Source organism: Amblyomma americanum, chromosome 3 (assembly GCF_052857255.1).
Source record: "Amblyomma americanum isolate KBUSLIRL-KWMA chromosome 3, ASM5285725v1, whole genome shotgun sequence".
NCBI classification, from domain to species: Eukaryota; Metazoa; Arthropoda; class Arachnida; order Ixodida; family Ixodidae; genus Amblyomma; species Amblyomma americanum.
The window spans coordinates 21,304,705-21,322,059 of record NC_135499.1 but is presented as its reverse complement, the minus strand read 5'-3'; the positions used below and the strand labels follow the sequence as shown (position 1 = coordinate 21,322,059).

The 17,355-nt window shown below is 46.9% G+C and overlaps 1 protein-coding gene and 1 pseudogene across 3 annotated transcripts; both read right to left on the bottom strand.

The window, feature by feature from the left end:
* Nucleotides 1–397: 397 nt before the first annotated feature.
* LOC144124473 (uncharacterized) lies at nucleotides 398–4,386 on the bottom strand (annotated as a pseudogene).
* Nucleotides 4,387–4,580: 194 nt separating this feature from the next.
* LOC144124474 (monocarboxylate transporter 4-like) lies at nucleotides 4,581–16,709 on the bottom strand. 3 transcript variants are annotated; one of them, XR_013313193.1, is made up of 4 exons: nucleotides 7,969–8,107; nucleotides 6,302–7,201; nucleotides 6,064–6,214; nucleotides 4,581–5,721 (listed from the first exon to the last, which is right to left on the bottom strand). XR_013313193.1 is itself a non-coding variant. In XM_077657159.1 (3 exons), exons 2-3 carry the CDS (start codon nucleotides 7,086–7,088, stop codon nucleotides 6,177–6,179), a joined length of 825 nt encoding a protein of 274 aa, XP_077513285.1. In that variant the 5' UTR covers nucleotides 7,089–7,201; nucleotides 7,969–8,107; the 3' UTR covers nucleotides 4,581–6,176. The 3 variants fall into 3 exon arrangements, 2 of the variants coding, with proteins under 2 accessions (XP_077513285.1, XP_077513286.1); XM_077657159.1 differs by having other exon boundaries at nucleotides 4,581–6,214; XM_077657160.1 differs by lacking the exons at nucleotides 4,581–5,721; nucleotides 6,064–6,214 and adding an exon at nucleotides 16,124–16,709 and having other exon boundaries at nucleotides 6,962–7,201; nucleotides 7,969–8,112.
* Nucleotides 16,710–17,355: the final 646 nt, after the last annotated feature.

The window sequence follows — 17,355 nt, the reverse complement described above, 5'->3', positions numbered from 1 at the left end:
GGCCGGTGGTTTTCCTTCTGCTCGCCAGGCAGTTTTCTAGGTCGTCCTCGTTTTTTCACGCTCTCCATCTCAGTCGATTGTGGAGTGTGCTTTCTGTACCCTCGTGCGAACACTTGCCTTGAAGCTTCACAAGACCGCAACAACGGACCATACAAATTCCGCTGCCAGCGGCACTTCTGTACGTCTGCCTACCTGGGCCATTAGTAATCCCCCTGAACAGCTTTCAGGCCTGCGCGTCACGTGACGCGACGTCAACGACGTTACTGCGCGCCGGCTGAGGGCCGCGAGCGATTGCCGCGCGCTCGCCTCGCGGGAACTCATGCCACAGGCAGGCTCGTCGACTACCAGGTCATCGCGATTTATCAGGGCAAAGACAAATAATTAAGATTACGGACAGAATTATACATATTTATTTATTACAGCAGACTCTGTCTGTATGCATACTTACAGATATTTACGACTACACATCGTTCGCGGCCAAATTCATGACAGACAGAAAACGAATTGCGCTGTAATGTAGACGGATGTTGCTTTTTATACTGCGTGCTATAAAATCGTAAACAACTGACAGAGGAAACAAGTTGTTGCACCGATAAGAGATACAGACAGTTAAAATACCAATCTGTATATTAAAATAGGCCCTATGGCACGGTACGAGTTTCTTATGAATGAGAGGAAGCAGAACATAGCACATTGCAATGCCAAGAGGTAGAAAACGAAACCTATACTCGCATCTTAACTGTAGGTTAGAAGAAAATATTATTTCATCCATTTTTCAGAGTAGGTGGCCGCCCTCAATGGCATAAAACACATCATATTACTTTGTAGAGTCGAAGACATGCAAAGAAACCATAGTACGTTAAACACACTTGTGACTAAACTGTGGACTAGGTTATAATAAATAAGTGACACAAAGAACCACTTATTTTACTGCTGCAGGTACAGGAATGCACAAGGAATCAACTGCACAAACTGCATTGCACAATAATATAGACAATAATACAATAATACATAATAGACACTGCACAAGAATAGCCCATACAGAAAAAAGGTGTGACAAATAAGTCATTCACCTACCACAGCAGGCACTGTCTGAGGTTCAGCTCAGTAAAAAAACAACAACATTGCACTTAAATGCCAAAATACTTCAAAATTTCAGATTAAAAACAAAGAACTGTCATCTAAACTCTGGGCTAGAAAGCATGCATGAAGCAAATAAAAGAAGGCTCATTGCACTACAACAGGCAGAAGTTCGCCAAAGAAATCACATGAGGAAACTGCAATAAAATACCTGCGGTGCAATTTAAAGTAATTAAATGTGCGGTGTCCAAGTTATGGAAAATTACTTTTCAAGAAAGATTTGGGCTTTTCTGTTTTTTGCCTTCTGTTCTTTTATAATATGAAGCTGATCATTCCTTTGTTTGCATAATTTGTTAAGCATTATGTTTGCTGCACAGTTTCCACCAAGTGTGACAAGGAGCTCGTAGGCATGCCCATTTTCACATGCATCTATGTCCTCAAGCCTCGGTAGAGAGTTCAGCGTCAGTTGCCGAACGACATTCCTTTGGTTGGGCCCATGGAGAAATTGTGTGCAGGCACTTTGTGTCACAAACTTTGTAACTACAACCTCTGTGTACATGACTATTGTAATCACAAGGGCAGAGGGAAACTTGAGTCCACCTCTGTCCAGTTGTGCGATTAAGGAATGGGTGTCTTATTCCATTTCCGTCTCACTTCCGGTAACGACCAAGGGTCCTCGGCAACTTTCACACTTTAAAACTTTCATTGTAGCATGCGCACAATACCCGCCAACATAACCAATAACTGGCATTCGTTCTCTGAGTGCATCAAGGTCAGCGTCTACAACTTGAACACTAAAGGAGGTTCCTGCATCTTTGACACTGTTTCTCTCTTCGATGTTTCTGAAGTAATCAGTGCTCATTTTTGGCAGGGTATTTTGAAAGTGAATCCTGCCCTCTGTCTCACAAAGCTGTCGAACATGTATGTGGTACTGCCCACCAGCCATTTGCCGGTACTGTCCAAAACGACTCTCGAGAGGATCAGTTTGAACTTTCCCTAGTAGGACGTACTTAAAATGAAGCTCACTTATGCATTACTTTGCCACTGCCGTTAAGGATTGAGCAGATAGCCTTAGAGCACTCAATGTGTCCTGGGTAAGGACCCTAGTGTCATGCCCATAAAATTCCCAGACATCAAGCCAGGTAATGAAACCATTCAGAATAGCTACTTTTGGGTCATCTGCACTGCAAGACATGGGTTCTTCTTATGCAGTACGATAATGTAAGCTTTTATTTGGCGTTTTTACGTTGACAATACTCCACCAGCGAAGAATGATTTTGATGAAATCTGCTGTTGCTGCCGCATGTTGAAAATCAGCTTCACCACTGCGAGCTGCCAGGGCTGTGGCTACGTGCGGATTAAAAATCTGCAGTACCAGCTTCACATTTTGCCGTTCCAAGTTGCTCGGATTAATTGCCTTGGATGTCAAGCCATATGCAGACTTTATCAGTAGAGATGACTCCACTTTATGTAAATCTCTCAAATTCTTAAATGAGACAGTCATTTTGCATTCAAGACGAACATCATTGTTTGAAAGCTCAAAGCGTGGGTAGAAAAAGCAAGTCCCCGCATTTTTCTGATCCAGTCAATTGTTTCTGATACACTTCAAAAGATGTACAGTATCTACCACATAAAATAATGGCCGATCTGGATCTGCCGGATGTGGATAAACATGACGAAGCATTGGCTTTGGCAGAAGCATCCTCATTACCTTTCTGTTTAGAGAGTTATTGTCACAAACAACGGCTATGACCCTGTACCCAATCTGCAATCTCTTCTAAGAGTATGATCACCTTCTTCAGTATGACATGAAATTGGTCGCCCTGTATGGTTTTTACCGGAAGAATGTGTGCTACCTCCTTGAATGAGCTCAGCAGACTTTGTATCATAAACACGTGCACAGATGTGGCTGCCTCGCTGGAATTCACTTCAGCACCACATATGCTGCCCCCTTATAATCAAAACAAGGCTTGATATGAATTTCGTCAAGCATCAACGTCACTGTCTTCTCATGTGGCTGCAGATGTGTAAATCTCTGGGAAACATACTGAAGAAAAGTCGCATCACAAGAATCAATTTCTGGGCACATTTGTACAGATGAGCACACTTTCCTAATAGTGCTCGGATGGGGCAAGGCTAGTGTACTTTGTATCAAATACTTGTAGGCATGCGGCGATATTGTGTGGAGAATGCATGCAAACACCATGACCTGCGTGCAGTACTGAATACGTTCTGCAGAGAGCAGTGTTAGCTGTTCCTTTAAAAATTTCACAGCCCCTTTCTTGTTTTCATTAATGCTTGCTTCCAATTTGTCTAGAAGGGAACTTACTGCAAGCGCTACCAAGATTATTGATCGCGGATCCTTGGTAGCAGGCTGAGACTTGGAGCTTTTCGAACACTGTCAATGACGCCTTCAACCAACGTTCATGGTCGTTGGTGATGTTCAAAAACATCGTACACTTTTCTTTATGAATCACAGTCCACTGCACTGACACTCAGGCCACTTGCAGGCGCGCATTTAGTCCTTCGAGTGACGAGAACTGGTCTCTCTCCTGCTCCGCTTCACATGACGCCAGTGATCCTTTGACCGCACGGGCGAGTTGGGAAGCTTCTAGTCGGCTCCTCTTAGCACCAGGTGCTTCTCTCTTGCTGTTTTCTGGTGCTGAAAGGTACGAAGGGCAGTTGGGAAATATGGTAGGCACCGATCCACGGCGCAACCGCGGTACTGGCAATCGAACTGTAAGAACATTTCCTGTTCTTGGGTCCGTGTACGATGTCGTCGTCTCGATGCATGAAGTGTCGCAATGATCGGCGCAAACCTGCACAAACGTACAAACGTTTCGTAAACATCGCAGAATCCACAATAGCCTAATGATGGCCCCTTTGTCTATAAGCGTGTTTGCAGCAAAGAAATGTGGCCACAGCAAATCTATCTGGGCTACGGAAGTATCACAATAAACGTGCTGATTAAGTAAAAGCAACCAGGAGCACATAACAGTACCATAAACATTACTTAGCATAGTGTACGAAGTGGGCACGAAGTACTTCCTTAGAATGGCGCGTAACCACTTCTTAAAAGTGTCGTCGTCTTTTGGGAAAGAAAACACTCGTATCTTCCCGCCCGTATCGTAATTGCAGGTGCACCTCGTCACACAACACTTGTTCGGCATTTTAGTATCCACTGAACATCGCACACGGAAACAAAATTGCCGCAAAACAACGACGAGAGGCGACAAACGCGACCACGCCGCTGCAACCAACCGGCCCGCGCGGCGCAGGGAGCGTGAAAGAAAGAACAGCAGGAACTAAAATCATGTCGCTGGCGATGCGGCTTCTGTGTCAGCCTGCCGGATGTGACGTCAAAATTCTGGGCGCAGGCCTGAAAGCTGTTCAGGGGGTAATGCCCCGGCACGCGGGAACATCCGTACACTTCTGCTTTAAAAGGTCAGCACTACGGATGAGAATGACGACAAAAGATTACAAATTTTGTGGAAATACCTGGGGGCCGAAAGGGGGAGGAAATACCCTTTTGACCCGCCCGCACTCCCACTCCGCGAATACAGCGTTCCCGCTCGCTAACCGCGGATGGGATTCGTGCTCGAGGGACAAAGGGAAGGACGACAAAAGCGTTAACACTCATATGCTATTTATTACACTTGCAATATTGCACAGGGCGGGCCACCTAGCAACAAAATATCAACGAGGCATTCCTCGGAAATAGAAGGCTACGTAAGAAGGACTTCCGACTTACCGGCTGGGGTAGGGCCGCGACTTCGGAAGTATCGGCGGCGAACATTTGTATGCGCCGACAATGGCGGCCGGGTTTTCTTGTGCGCACCGAATTCTTGAGGCAAAGCCGTTCCCTAGCATTTGCTGGGGAAGGCGACCAGAGCGCGCGTTTGCTGCACTCGCTTCGTTGCCTGGAACAAGAAGTCCAGCGGCACGGCACAACGGATCCCCGTGCGCCAGCCGCGGAAAGTGACGGGAGCGTGCGGCTCCAACCGCTGACGACGCTTTTAACCCACTCTGTAAAACCGCTGCGATAGCCTAGCGGCTGAGCATCAGCCTCGCATGCGGGAGGTGCGGGGTTCGATCCCCAATGTCGCCAGGCAGCCACCTGTGATCCAATGTGTATCAGTCATGGTGACTGATATTTGCAAGCTGATAATACTGATATTATGATTGACTGATATTACAGGGGTATTTGCAAGCGATTACAGCGATCGCATTTTGCAACTATCCTGCGCTTGTGAGCGACGTCTAAGAAGCGAGTGCTTCCAGGCACATTGGTTTATCGCTTTCCGTAAACAGGTCTCAAAATTTCTGTCCTGGCTATTTTATTGGTTCAAAGACAGACAGACACACTGTTTCACACACTTTGCAAGGTTTGCTTGGTAATGAGACATAGCTGGCACGATTTATCACGCCATCACATAAGGCATTCGCACACAACACACAGAGTCACGCACACTCAAAATTCACGAGACATGAATGAGGCCTACATCCCAGAAAAAGAGAAGAAAGGCCTTCGTCGCGAGCAACGCAAAGATGGTGCTTCCACAAGTCCCGAGAAGGTTGGCGTTATTGAGGCGGCAGCTACTGCACAATAAGGGCGGTGCCTTGAGAGTTCTCTGTAAGGATCTGAAACACGCAAACGACGAAAAATGCTGAAGAAGCCTCCCGTTCTGACTAGTCAGTTTGCACTTCGCGGCAAAACGAAAAGAAAAAAAGAAAACGAAGAGTGAATGGATTCACGGTTAGCAAAATGCTTCATTATGCACATCTCTACTGAGCACTAGGCTGATGAATGTTCCGGTACATAAATCTCCTACGCCGCTTTTACGGCGTGGAGCGGACGTACCCATTGGCAACATTGTGGCTTTGTTATAAAACCTTTTTTTAGCTGTTAAAGTCTGCAGTCTTTTTTGGAAGTGGAAGTTACTTTTGGTTTATTCGCGGCTTGCATTTCATTCGTTCCAGTACCGCGGTGGGAATCGTCGTGCTGACGTCTTCGCCGAGATGCGTCCCAGCAAGCAAGCATGAGCAACAGCAGCGCCACAAAAATGCTCAACGCCGAGAATGTCATGTAGAGTAGATCATAGATCATACGAGCCCTTCGTGTCTCGGAAGAACCCTGCAGAGCAACGAAAACACCGCTCACATTAACGCACGCGCCAGTTAATATTAAACGGGAATGACCGAGGCATGATATGATACTCACCAATGACAGACGGTCCGGCGAGCCACACCGGAATGGCTGGTATACCGGCCACTCCACAGCAGAAACTACCTCCTTCCACGACCATGTAGTCCCCCATCAGCACGGTCTTGATGCACAGGATGTAGTTCATGACAACACCCATCAAACAGGCGAGCACAGCGAGACCAGCGAACGTTGTCACCATAGGAAGAAGCAGGAAGAGCCCCGCTGCCGCCGACATGCTCGCCACGGCCACAGGGCAGCGGCTGAAGCGAATTTTGTCCGTGGCGAAAGGCGCGGCCACTCGCCCGGCCAGAAGTCCCATGGCGTTGTAGATCACGAGCTGATTGCCCTTTTGAAGTTTCCAACCTTTGTCGACGGCGTAAGCCACGACGGTTATAGAGAACGTCACGAACACGTACTCGGTGACAACCGAGTAAAGCACCATTACGTAGAAGGGCAGCGACTTGAAGCTCGCGAGAGCGATGTCAGTTATGCGGTTCTCGGAAGAAGTCGAAGTTTCGAGTTGGTTCTCGGGGCTCGTCGACGGTGGCTCCAGCTGCTGTTGCGGCTGTGAGCAAGGTGGTGCTGCATCTTTGCCACCGCTTTCAACGCTCTCTTTGTTCAAATTTGTGCCAACATCACCGCCTTGGGATGTTGATTTAGAGAAGCGCAAGCAGCAAGGTCGAGGGTACTTGATGAGCATGATGATTGGCAGCACGTGCATCACCAACCCGCCAGCAATAAGAAGGCAGCCTTGAACTCCGAACGTCTCTGTGAGCTTCCACAAAAGCGGCAGGGCGGCCATTCCAGAAGTAGCCCTGAATATCTACAAGATGGCAGTCGCAGTGCCTCTGTACTCTTCAAAGTAAATCAGCAAGTAGAGGGAAAGACCCAGCAGGGCTATTCCAATGCCGGTTCCTGTGGAATGGAATGGTAAAACGTACCATGAATTTCTTGATAGCCGACATTTAGACGCGGGAATTTAGTCGGCTCAGAGAAGCAGGAGTGCTGCTCTACCGGTAAGTTCATCGGGCGTATGTAGATATAGTGTTAGAGTGATTAAGAGGGTGGCAGTGCACCATACTGATGAGGCAGTAATTCGAAGACAGTAATTATAACCAGTCAGCAATGCATTCATAAAATTTTTGTGAGGGCTCAGAAAACATTTATATAACCGAAAGAAATCCACTGAGTAGTAGCAAGCGACATCACTGCGTTTCAAAAGCTGACGATCTGTTTTTTCGTAAGTCCATCGAAAGATATCCATTGATGAAAAGTGACGCAGACTGCGCATGTACTATCTGGAATGCACAGACATGTACAAAGTTCAACAGAATCACTGGGGCACTTATGAACCATAAGACTGAGTAATGAAAAAGGACTGTAATTTTATTCCCATTCTGTTTCAATTTCATTATAGTTCGATTCCAATTTTATTCCAAGATTATTTCAATTATATCCTAAATTTATTCTATGCCCTTGTGGTCGGCGCAGTTGTAAGCACATTGTTAACTATTACTGGTTAACACTTAGTATCTTACCGTCTTCGACAACGTAACACCGTTTCGAGCAATTGCGAGTTTTGTAACGCCACCAATTCTTAGTCGATGCCGGGTTTTGGTGTAGATAAGCCATCTAATGGGTTCGCATTAATGACTCGCCACAAAATGCGCGTTTCAACTTACCGTAAACCACGCCGAACGTAAAGGTCATCCTGCCCACGCTGGGCGCAAAGGCAGATGCGACAAGGCCGGCAGAAGCCAGGAAGCCTCCTATGAGGCTGATCTGGAAAACGGACAGCTTGCGCCGCAGCTGGCTCACAAGGATACCTGCGGTGTGAGAAGAAAAGTATAGCGACTTATCGCCAGCTTACTAGGAGTGATCAGCGGTGGCTAGTTTGCGAAATGATTGACACAGTGATGACGTCACGCACGACGCAAAAAGGTAGGGAGCCCACGCAGGTGCAGTCGGTCTCCGTATTTTTACGCCGGTGCGCTTCGCCGGACTGTCTGGCGTACCGAATTATTCTGTGAGCATCTGTAAGTGGTTCATTGTGCGTAGCGCTTCTGTAGGATAAAGCTGGGTTGATGGGTGGTAGACGGGGCTCTTGGAGGGTGTAGGTGGGTGGGTGTGGGGTGGATAGAGGGTGCCGATGAGTGGGTGGTGTGCCTGGTGACGTCTAAGTTAGCCTAGCTATTAACATAGATAAGGGTGTGTTTTAGAATTAATTTTTATTTATATTTTTATAGGAAATGTAAAGTAAGAATCTGTGAAGAGAAAATAATAGAGGGCAACGAATTATCAACACGGGGACTCTACGAGCAGACTGTCTGCAAATTTTCGCACCTCCGTTTAGGCACCGCAGGCAGCATAAAAAGCGCACGCACCGCACGCAGCAAAAATATAGTTCCGAGTGGCAGGGCACACATATAAATTGGTGTGTTCCGCTAACGTATAAATGCTTTAAACAGCTAGGCATTAGCTGCAAGCATTTCACTTTTTTTTCTTTTTTTTCTCTTTAACACTATAGCTTTAATGGACTCATTGAGCAGAAAATCCAGCGTTGGCGTTGTAAGCGGAAGATCATGGGCATGGCTCCGGCAGGTGGTACGCAGAGAGCAACACAGGAGGCAATTGGGTCACCAAGGTCACGTGACCTTGCGGCGTCATCTCAACCTACCTGTCGAATAGTAGGCAAACTGCCCACCATGGCAGGTCACAATCACAAAGTGAACAAGGTAGGGAGGTGGAGGAGGATGAGAAGGACTCTGATGGACCAGGACAAGGGAGGGAAGACCTCAGGGTGCTTGCCAGCGTTTCGACAAGAGCATTTGTTCTTCGTCTGGGCAAATCGGTCATCATTGACAGGGTATAAATAGGATAATCCCTCCGAGGAGAAAGGTCCAGTAAGGGGAGGAGGTGTCAAGTGGGAATGGTGTTAGTGTTGGGGAGGGTTAATCTTGTCCAGGCATTGTGGCTACTAAAGTTGATCACTATAGTTGATTAATGTCGACCTGCAAAACTGTGAAAAGAAAAAAGCCAGATCAGTAGAAAGGAATCCTGAGGCGTGGAGCGGGGAGCGATAGCGGGTGTGGGCTTCAAAAGGCTGTGTCCAGCGGCGACAGGTGGCGTTGTGACTGATTGTGTTAGCCTGAAAAACTCAGATAAGGGATTAGTCAGCAATGAGGAACGAAATATCAGGGGAATAATTATAATAAAGAAAGGAAGCAAACAGAGAAAACATGAAAGAAAAGGGGGGGGGGGGTGAAAAAGAATGCCGAAGACAAATGTTGCTCAGAAATGACCGCATGAGAATCAGGGCACAAGGGAAAGATAAAATTGAACAAATAAGAGAGAAAAAATGTCATTGCGGGTTTAAAGGTTGTGTAGGAAATAACGTCCACGGAAGAAATGTCGCCGGAAGACACGTCCCCGGAGAAAAATTCACCAGAAAAAATGTCCCCTGAGGAAGCGCCCCCGGAAAAAGACCCCTAGCGAAAATGTGCCCAGAGAAATGAATTACACTTAAAGTAACCTGTCGGAAATTGCTCCGCCTGAGTCACTGATTTAAATAAATGTTGCTCTACCACTGTTCCATAAGAGCAGTGCACTCTGAAAACTTCAAGAGTGATTGTGACACTGATCGTCGCTGTGTTGGGGACCCCTCAGGGTTCTCGATGACAGCCATACGTTTGTCTCAGCACCATCAGGCATATGAACGCCTGGAAACTGTTCATTGTTTAGTTACTTCCATGCAGATGGGTGGAATCGAAGTGGCGTACAATGTTGCACGATTGTTAGTCCTGTGTCCTCCATTAAGAGTGGCCGAGTGGACGACGCTCGACATCGCAGCAGGATAGGAAGGAGGCGTTCGCCCGAAAGTTACGATGTTTTAGCGCAGTTTACCCGCCTGTAGGTACCGGAACATATCATGTACCAAAGCAGTCTGGTATGTCACGGGCAGCTTCTGACATTACTCTCTTGAGGAGCGGCCCACAATTGACGCTCGTCTGCTGCCATTACGTTTAGCAAAACCCGGTTAAAGGACGGGTCGGGGCGGAGATGTAGGGTGAGAGAAACGATTAAGCGGTGGTATGAAGTGCTGGTAAATACTCTGACCTTGTGCAGGACCTGTTTAAACAATTAAGTCTTTGCCCGAATGTACTTGAGACATTCCAAGTTTCCTCTGGATATGTTATTCCCTGCTGGTTCTAGGATTTTAAAATTGTGGATTAGAATTGCCTCACTGCATTTTCTGTTCCTTGCAGATTTCAAGCCTGATTGAAGAATAAATAGTTTAAGTTCATCGAAATTGTGACCAACAGGGTTAACATATCCAGAGGAAACTTGGTATCTCTCAAGTACATTCTGGCAGAGGCGTAATTGTTTAAACAAGCATTTCGGGTAGTCAGAGCATTTGCCAGCACTTCATACCGCTGCTTAATGGTGTCTTTTACCTCACCCTTCCGCCCTGACCAGTCCTTTTCCCCATAGGTAACTTTCTTTCTCTTCTTTGTTCAATTTTACCTTTACCTTGTGTCCTGCTTCTCCTGCCATCACTGCTCAGGAACACTTGTCTTCAGCATTCATTTCCACCCCCTCCGTTTCTTTGATGTTTTCTCTGCCTTTTTTCCTTTATTATATTTTTTTCTCTTTATTTCGTTCCGCCGTGCTGACTAATCTCTTATCTGAGTTTTTCAGGTCAACATAGTCATACAACGCCACCTGTCGCAGCTGGACACAGCCTTTCAAGCCCACGCCCGCTGTCAATCCACGGTCCACACCCCAGGTGTCTTATCTGCTGAACTGGCCTTTTTCTTTTGACAGTTTTGCAGGTCAACGGGTTAATCACCTTTGGCAGCCATCATGCCTGGACCATTCCCACTTCACATCCTCCTGCCTCTTACAGGGCCTTCCTCCTCTGAAGGATGGCCCTATTTAAGCTCGATCAATGATGAACGCTCTGCCCTGACGAAGACCAGTCCTCTTGCCGAAACGTTGGCAAGCACCCAAAAGTTTTCTCTCCCGTGTTCAGTGGGATTATCAAGAACCATCTGACCAATTTCTCTCTACAATGGGAGATGGCAGTTAAATTAATGGTTGGTCGCTCGTGAAGACCAACTGGTCCGTTCAAGGCGCACCGCTGGGAGCATATGCCATCGCAGGGCAGTGGTGCATCGCTTAACCGCTGCATCAGAGAGCCAGGAGGGGTACGAGGACTCCGATATATCTACGAATGGGAAGCAGAGAATGACATTCTGCAATATGTGAATTTCCGGAGTTACCGGGTTCGAACCCGACCGCGGCGGCTGCGTTTTTATGGAGGAAAACGCTAAGGCGCCCGTGTGCTGTGCGATGTCAGTGCACGTTAATGATCCCCAGGTGGTCGAAATTATTCCGGAGCCCTCCACTACGGCACCTACTTCTTCCTTTCTTCTTTCATTCCCTCCCTTATCCCTTCCCTTACGGCGCGGTTCAGGTGTCCAACGATATATGAGACAGATACTGCGCCATTTTTCTTTCCGCAAAAACCAATTATTATTATTATTATTATTATTATTATTATTATTATTATTATTATTATTATTATTATTATTATTATTATTATTATTATTATTATTATTATTATTATTATTATTATTATTATTTATATTATATGTGAATTAACCCACTACGCTATCGCGTCCTACTCTTAAAGGGACACTGAGGAGAAACTGTAGTTGGCTTGTGTCAATAGAATACCAGCTCCTAGACATAAAAACACCGCTCTTTCTGAAAACAGAGCTCTGTTAAGGTAGAAAAGAGCAAGAAATAAAATACAGATATTGCTGCCTCAGACCAATCTGGAAAGTACAAGCATGATGATCAGATAGGAAAAAAGAAGCCACAGATCCCTGAGGCTAACAAACGTGCAAAACGTGCCTGTCCTGTCTTGAGTGTGCTTGTCTTCGTCTTTTAGCGCCTGTACACTTTTTTGCGTAAACCATGTCAAGCTACAACCAACTAGCTCAAATGAAAGTCTTGCTGCAACATAAATGTTACGTGTTTTATCCATATTAAAGTATACAAGTTTTGTTTTTAAACCACTACTGCACTTTTATCCCACGAGGAAGACGGAGAAAAGACAACCTGAATGTTCAGTCAAAGAAAACCTGAAATTGGCTGCGCAACAGGTGGCCAGCTGAGTTTTGGTATGTTTTGTGGTGCTTCGCGGCTATGCGTTCCGCGTACCCGCATGGTTTCGTTATGCACCTCGATATTCAATGGCAGAGGAGGAGAGGACATCCAAGTGCCTCTCTAAGTGCTCCTAGAATGAAGTGCGTGCAACGGCATGCAACTACGACATGGAAAAAGAGCTGTGTGTATCCAATGTTCAACGAGCGTTCACGTTAGCAAACGCACCGCTCGACGTGTTCGCATCATAAACGTACCAAGACGCTGGGCTGCATACGAGGAGTATTATTAGAGAATTTAAATATGCCCGCACGTACCAGTCGCTACACATCACACGTGACGGTGGCCCTGCGGTGACAGCGACGCTGCCGACACCTCGGTGCTAGGACTTTCCCGCCGGACGCGCCGCCTCAGCCCTCTAGAGCATCACACGCTGTGAGAGGTTGAGTCGCTGAATGCAGGCCGCAGCTCTTTGCGAGATCTTCATAGTAGGAATTGGAAACAGGATCCACCGTAACACTGGTGCAAACGTAAACGAAGTGATCACGGCTGATGGAGGTCCTCAACGTCCGGGCTTCAGTAGTTTAAATTTCGGCTGCTGCTAAGCCGTACCACAGCGCTCGCTTCCAGCAATCACGGAGAGTCCTCGTTTCCGTTTCTGCCACTTTACGTCACTCTTCTCCTTTTTCGTCATCAGAGAGTCCCGAGTTCGAATCGTAGCGGCGGCAAAAAGTTTTTCACTTCCTAATCCAAATCACGTTGCAATAAATGCACCTTTCGCTGCCGGGCAGCGGCAACAAAGCCATAAAATTCCGAGAAATCAAATTTTGCTAACAAAAAAAGTTGATAGCATTGTCCTCAGTGCCCATTTAAGGCGGGGATTAAATTTCTTCTCCTATTTTTATTTCTAATGAAGATTGTGGCTGGAATGTCGTAACTGGTTCATTGAAGATGTATCGAATTGCGAATCCAATAGGTTGCTATTCAAGAACCTGTCTTGCCTTCACTTCGTCATGGGTCACCAATTGTGTCTTCAGTGCATTATGTGCAGCACTGTTTTGATTTTGTTTTATGGGTTTTGGCGTCCCAAAGGGACTCAGGGTATGAGGGATGCCGTAGTGAAGGGCTCCTGAAATTTCGACCACCTGGGGTTCTTTAGCGTGCACTGACATCGCACAGTACACGGGCGTCTAGAATTCCGCCTCCATGAGGAATTTTACCACCACCGCCGGAATAGACCCTGCGTCTTTGGGGTCAGCAGCCAAGCGCCGTAACCACTGAGCCACCGCGGCGGCTCGTACCGCTACAATCTACCGCGGTTGATTGCACTAAAGCAAATTGCCTCCAAAGTTGCTCCAGGCATTCTTAGAGGCGCTAGCGTGTATTTGGCGGGCTCCTCTAATGTAAACATATCATGCAGGTCGGCATCTGCGGCGGCGAGGTAACAATGCACAGCGCTGTAGCTGCGTGTTATATTAGTTCAGCATTCTTTTCTGGTTACTGGCAGCACAAGAGCGGAGAGGGGCTGCTGTGAAAAGGGCAGTTTTTTTTTCTGCCGTTCAAATTTTTGCGCTTGTCTGAAGCGGGTTGCCTTCTTTCGCTTCACAAACAGCCTGTCATGCAGTGGCACACGTTCTTTGTAAAGAAGCTGCGTAACCGTGGTTTAATGCAATCTGATCGGAAACAAGTGAGGAAAATGCTGAATGAAGAAATACTCTGTCGCTTCAGCCGAGTCCTGCATAGTGCGGGGCTAATGGCTGACACAGACAATCGAAAGCAGACACGGAGCATCAAAACCAGCTTGTTTCGCAAAACATCATGCGAAAAGGTCAAACCAACCACCTACCACATTATTTTTCTTAGTGTTTGACGCTTTAAAACAAGCACTACGAAAATTGTGGATTGAAGAGTGTTTAATGAATATAAATGTTCTTTTCTATATTTTAAGATCTCAGAAAAGATTTCAAGAAACTTTTATTACAAGAATACGTTAGTTTTGGAAAGAACTGCCTAGCTCTGAGGAACGCAAAACAAAGTGAACAAGGATTGAGGGGGAGCCGGTCTTTTGTCGAAACATTGGTGAGCGTACAGACTTCCAGTTAACATGTATTAAATCTGTTTTGTATTATCAGGAAACACATCTTACTGGCCTCTCTCTGTTGTGCTCTGATAAAGGTTCCTCAACGTCTTCATGAATTATAGAGAGATCACGCAAAACAGGAAAACAACGTCGGTGGATTGGGCGGAAAAAATAATTCAGTGAAAAAGAGCAGAAGTCTTCATCTGCTGTCCATGTCATGGAGTTGATTGAAACAAGTTTTTGGGCTAGTTGGTAACTTTCTTGACTCATAACTGCAGCGAAGGAGCAAAAACACAATAGAAGAAACGCGTGCTTTTATGAAATCGGGCTTATATAGCAGCTTTAATCTTTTTGTGAACTTGCTGTGCAGTGCGCTGGAAGCCATATCGAGCCGGATACAAATCAGCTGCCCAGTTCTCACACCTTGCACTTAAGGGCGGTTCGAGACTGGCTTGCGGATGCAAGACTCATCTTAAAAAGCCCAGCCTACGATAACCAAGCAATACCAGATCTGGAACCGCTATATTTTGCGAACGGTTGGGAGAATTGGGCAGCTGATTTGTCGGTGCTTGCTTCAGGTCCTTCTTGAGCGACAGTAAACCGTGGGACAGACGGCTGAGCAGAGCACTTTCTTTCACTATCTAATAACAGCTTCAACCCTTTCTTTCGTGGGCGTCTGCTTAGCTAAAGAAAGCAGTTGTCATTCGATAACTGGACACGGAGCACTACTTCAGGTTTGTAGTGGTGTTTGAAAGAGGCAAACGCATTGACGGCTTAGAGTTTATCATGGATAAAAGGAATTCACAAAATGACCGCTACAAAGGTGCACAGTGTATTCTGGATCACAGAACTTTCCAATTCAACAAATAAGGAAGCATTTATTTACACAGCTAAGACGCTCACAACGTTACTCGTTGACGCACATTAAATCACATGCCGCCAGGTAATAGGAAAAACCGGAACTCAGATAATGCTATAGGTGCTGATCTAGTCAGAGACACAGAGCAGTCGCCCACTTGAGACCAAACAGGCCCTTTATAAGTCGAATTGCTAAACCTCAAGTCGGAGCTAAGGCGTTAGATATAGAAAAAATGCAATACGATAAAGCAGAATAATTCAGATTGAACGAACGTTTTGATTGGAAAAAATTTTAAACACATATTGCAACATTATCTCACAAATTAGAGCTTGCAAACAACCCCCACCACTATACAGACGAAACTGCCCTAAATATGCTTCATTCCTTCGACAGCTGCAAAGCCACGTGCTCAGATAAACGACTCAAAATCAGAAACGAATAAATAACTTATGGCAATAGCACAAGTAATGGCCAGACAGGTCGCTGAAATAACCAGCAGGCACATGCGGAAAGTTTACGGTATTCATAACGTGAGAAGAAAAGCATTGGATACATCTTCCCTTCTGCGGTGGTCTTCCAGACAGTTGATATTTGTTCAATAAGAATTGCCCTTCTTTCTTAATAAAAAAATTGTTAAAAACGCTAAACACTTTATAAGCACTGGACACCCTTTCAAACTGTGACACAGTGCTGCTCGCCACGCCGCACACAGTGGTCCTTGTCTCACCTGCCGAGCTGTGCGCGATGATCAGAGCACTGGAGATCCGGTAGACCTGTTCGTGGTTGATGGCGTACTTCTCCATAAACAGCACAGCCAGGTAGCCGTAGCAGGAGCTCACCATGACCAGCAAGAAGGCGGACGACGCCACGGCAAAAGGCACGCCCCAGCAGCGGTCCGTAAGAGCACGCCGCTTCGCGACATCCACCGACTCAGGGCCCCGCTGAGCCATTACGGTCACACAACTGGGAGGAAGGCTATGCTGAACTGATTCGCTCGTTCAAAGACGCAAGCGAGCTCTGTCAGAACTCATCTTCCAAGCTTCGGGTCGCCCAACCGCTCTCCAGCTTGACCACTTTTCATCCAGAGGGTTGCGACATCGGACATCAAGAGAGCGCGCGCACAGCTGCGATGGGAATGGCGCTTCCTACATCGTCTCATTCTGCCGACACGACCTGGTGTCAAAAGCTTATTGGCGTCGTCTGCGGACGCAGCTGAGCAAAGAATGTCGGCGCGCGCGCGTGCATTGGATCCGCGGCACAGGCGCGTACGGCACAACGGCTCCTTCGCCGTACGTTTCATGAAGAACAGCCTTGGTGCGCCCGAGAGAGCGGCGAGAGTGAGAGCGAGTGAGAAAGATGCGGCAAACCTGTTGACCGCGTTGTGGCCGTCTAGCGCTAGGCAGATCCCAGAACCGCAGTTGGCAACTGATCATAGGAGTGGAAAAGAGGACGATGGAAAGGAAAAGGAAGGAGGACACGCGCGTTTGCGACGTGCGGAAGAGAGAACTTCCCCGAAAACGACCCGGCCGGGCCCTTTCTTACGCTGTCGTTTTTTTTTCTGTGCGTGCGTGAGTGCATGAGGGCACTCAACCGCGGCGAAACGCTTTCTTGGCCTTCGCTAAAACACCCTTCGTGTCCTGCCCAGTGCTGCTTTCTGTCGCGGAACCGTACGTCGCAATTTCGGACGCCCCCATTGACAGGTTTACTTGCCCAATAGGAGACTACGGCGCGTTCGTGCGCGTCCCTTCAAGGAAGAAGCCGAGAAACGCCGGTTGACGCACACGCGTCGTTCGCTGAAGATTGCGCTAACTCCGGAATGTATACGTTTTGCGCAGGAGCAGTCCTCTTAATTCAACGCAGCTGGGCAGTGCTCAGGCGACGGGGCTAAACACAGAGAAAATGGATGTGCACCGTCAAAAAATTGCATTTTACGGCTCGTTTATGCAGAACACTGAGCAG

Bases quoted from the DNA above. Each gene is read 5' to 3' on its own strand.
- LOC144124474 (XM_077657159.1), bottom strand. From the start codon at position 7,088: ATGGCCGCCCTGCCGCTTTTGTGGAAGCTCACAGAGACGTTCGGAGTT. The intron at 6,215-6,301 runs GTGAGTATCATA...GTTGCTCTGCAG, and splicing joins CGCCGGACCGTCTGTCATTG to GGTTCTTCCGAGACACGAAG.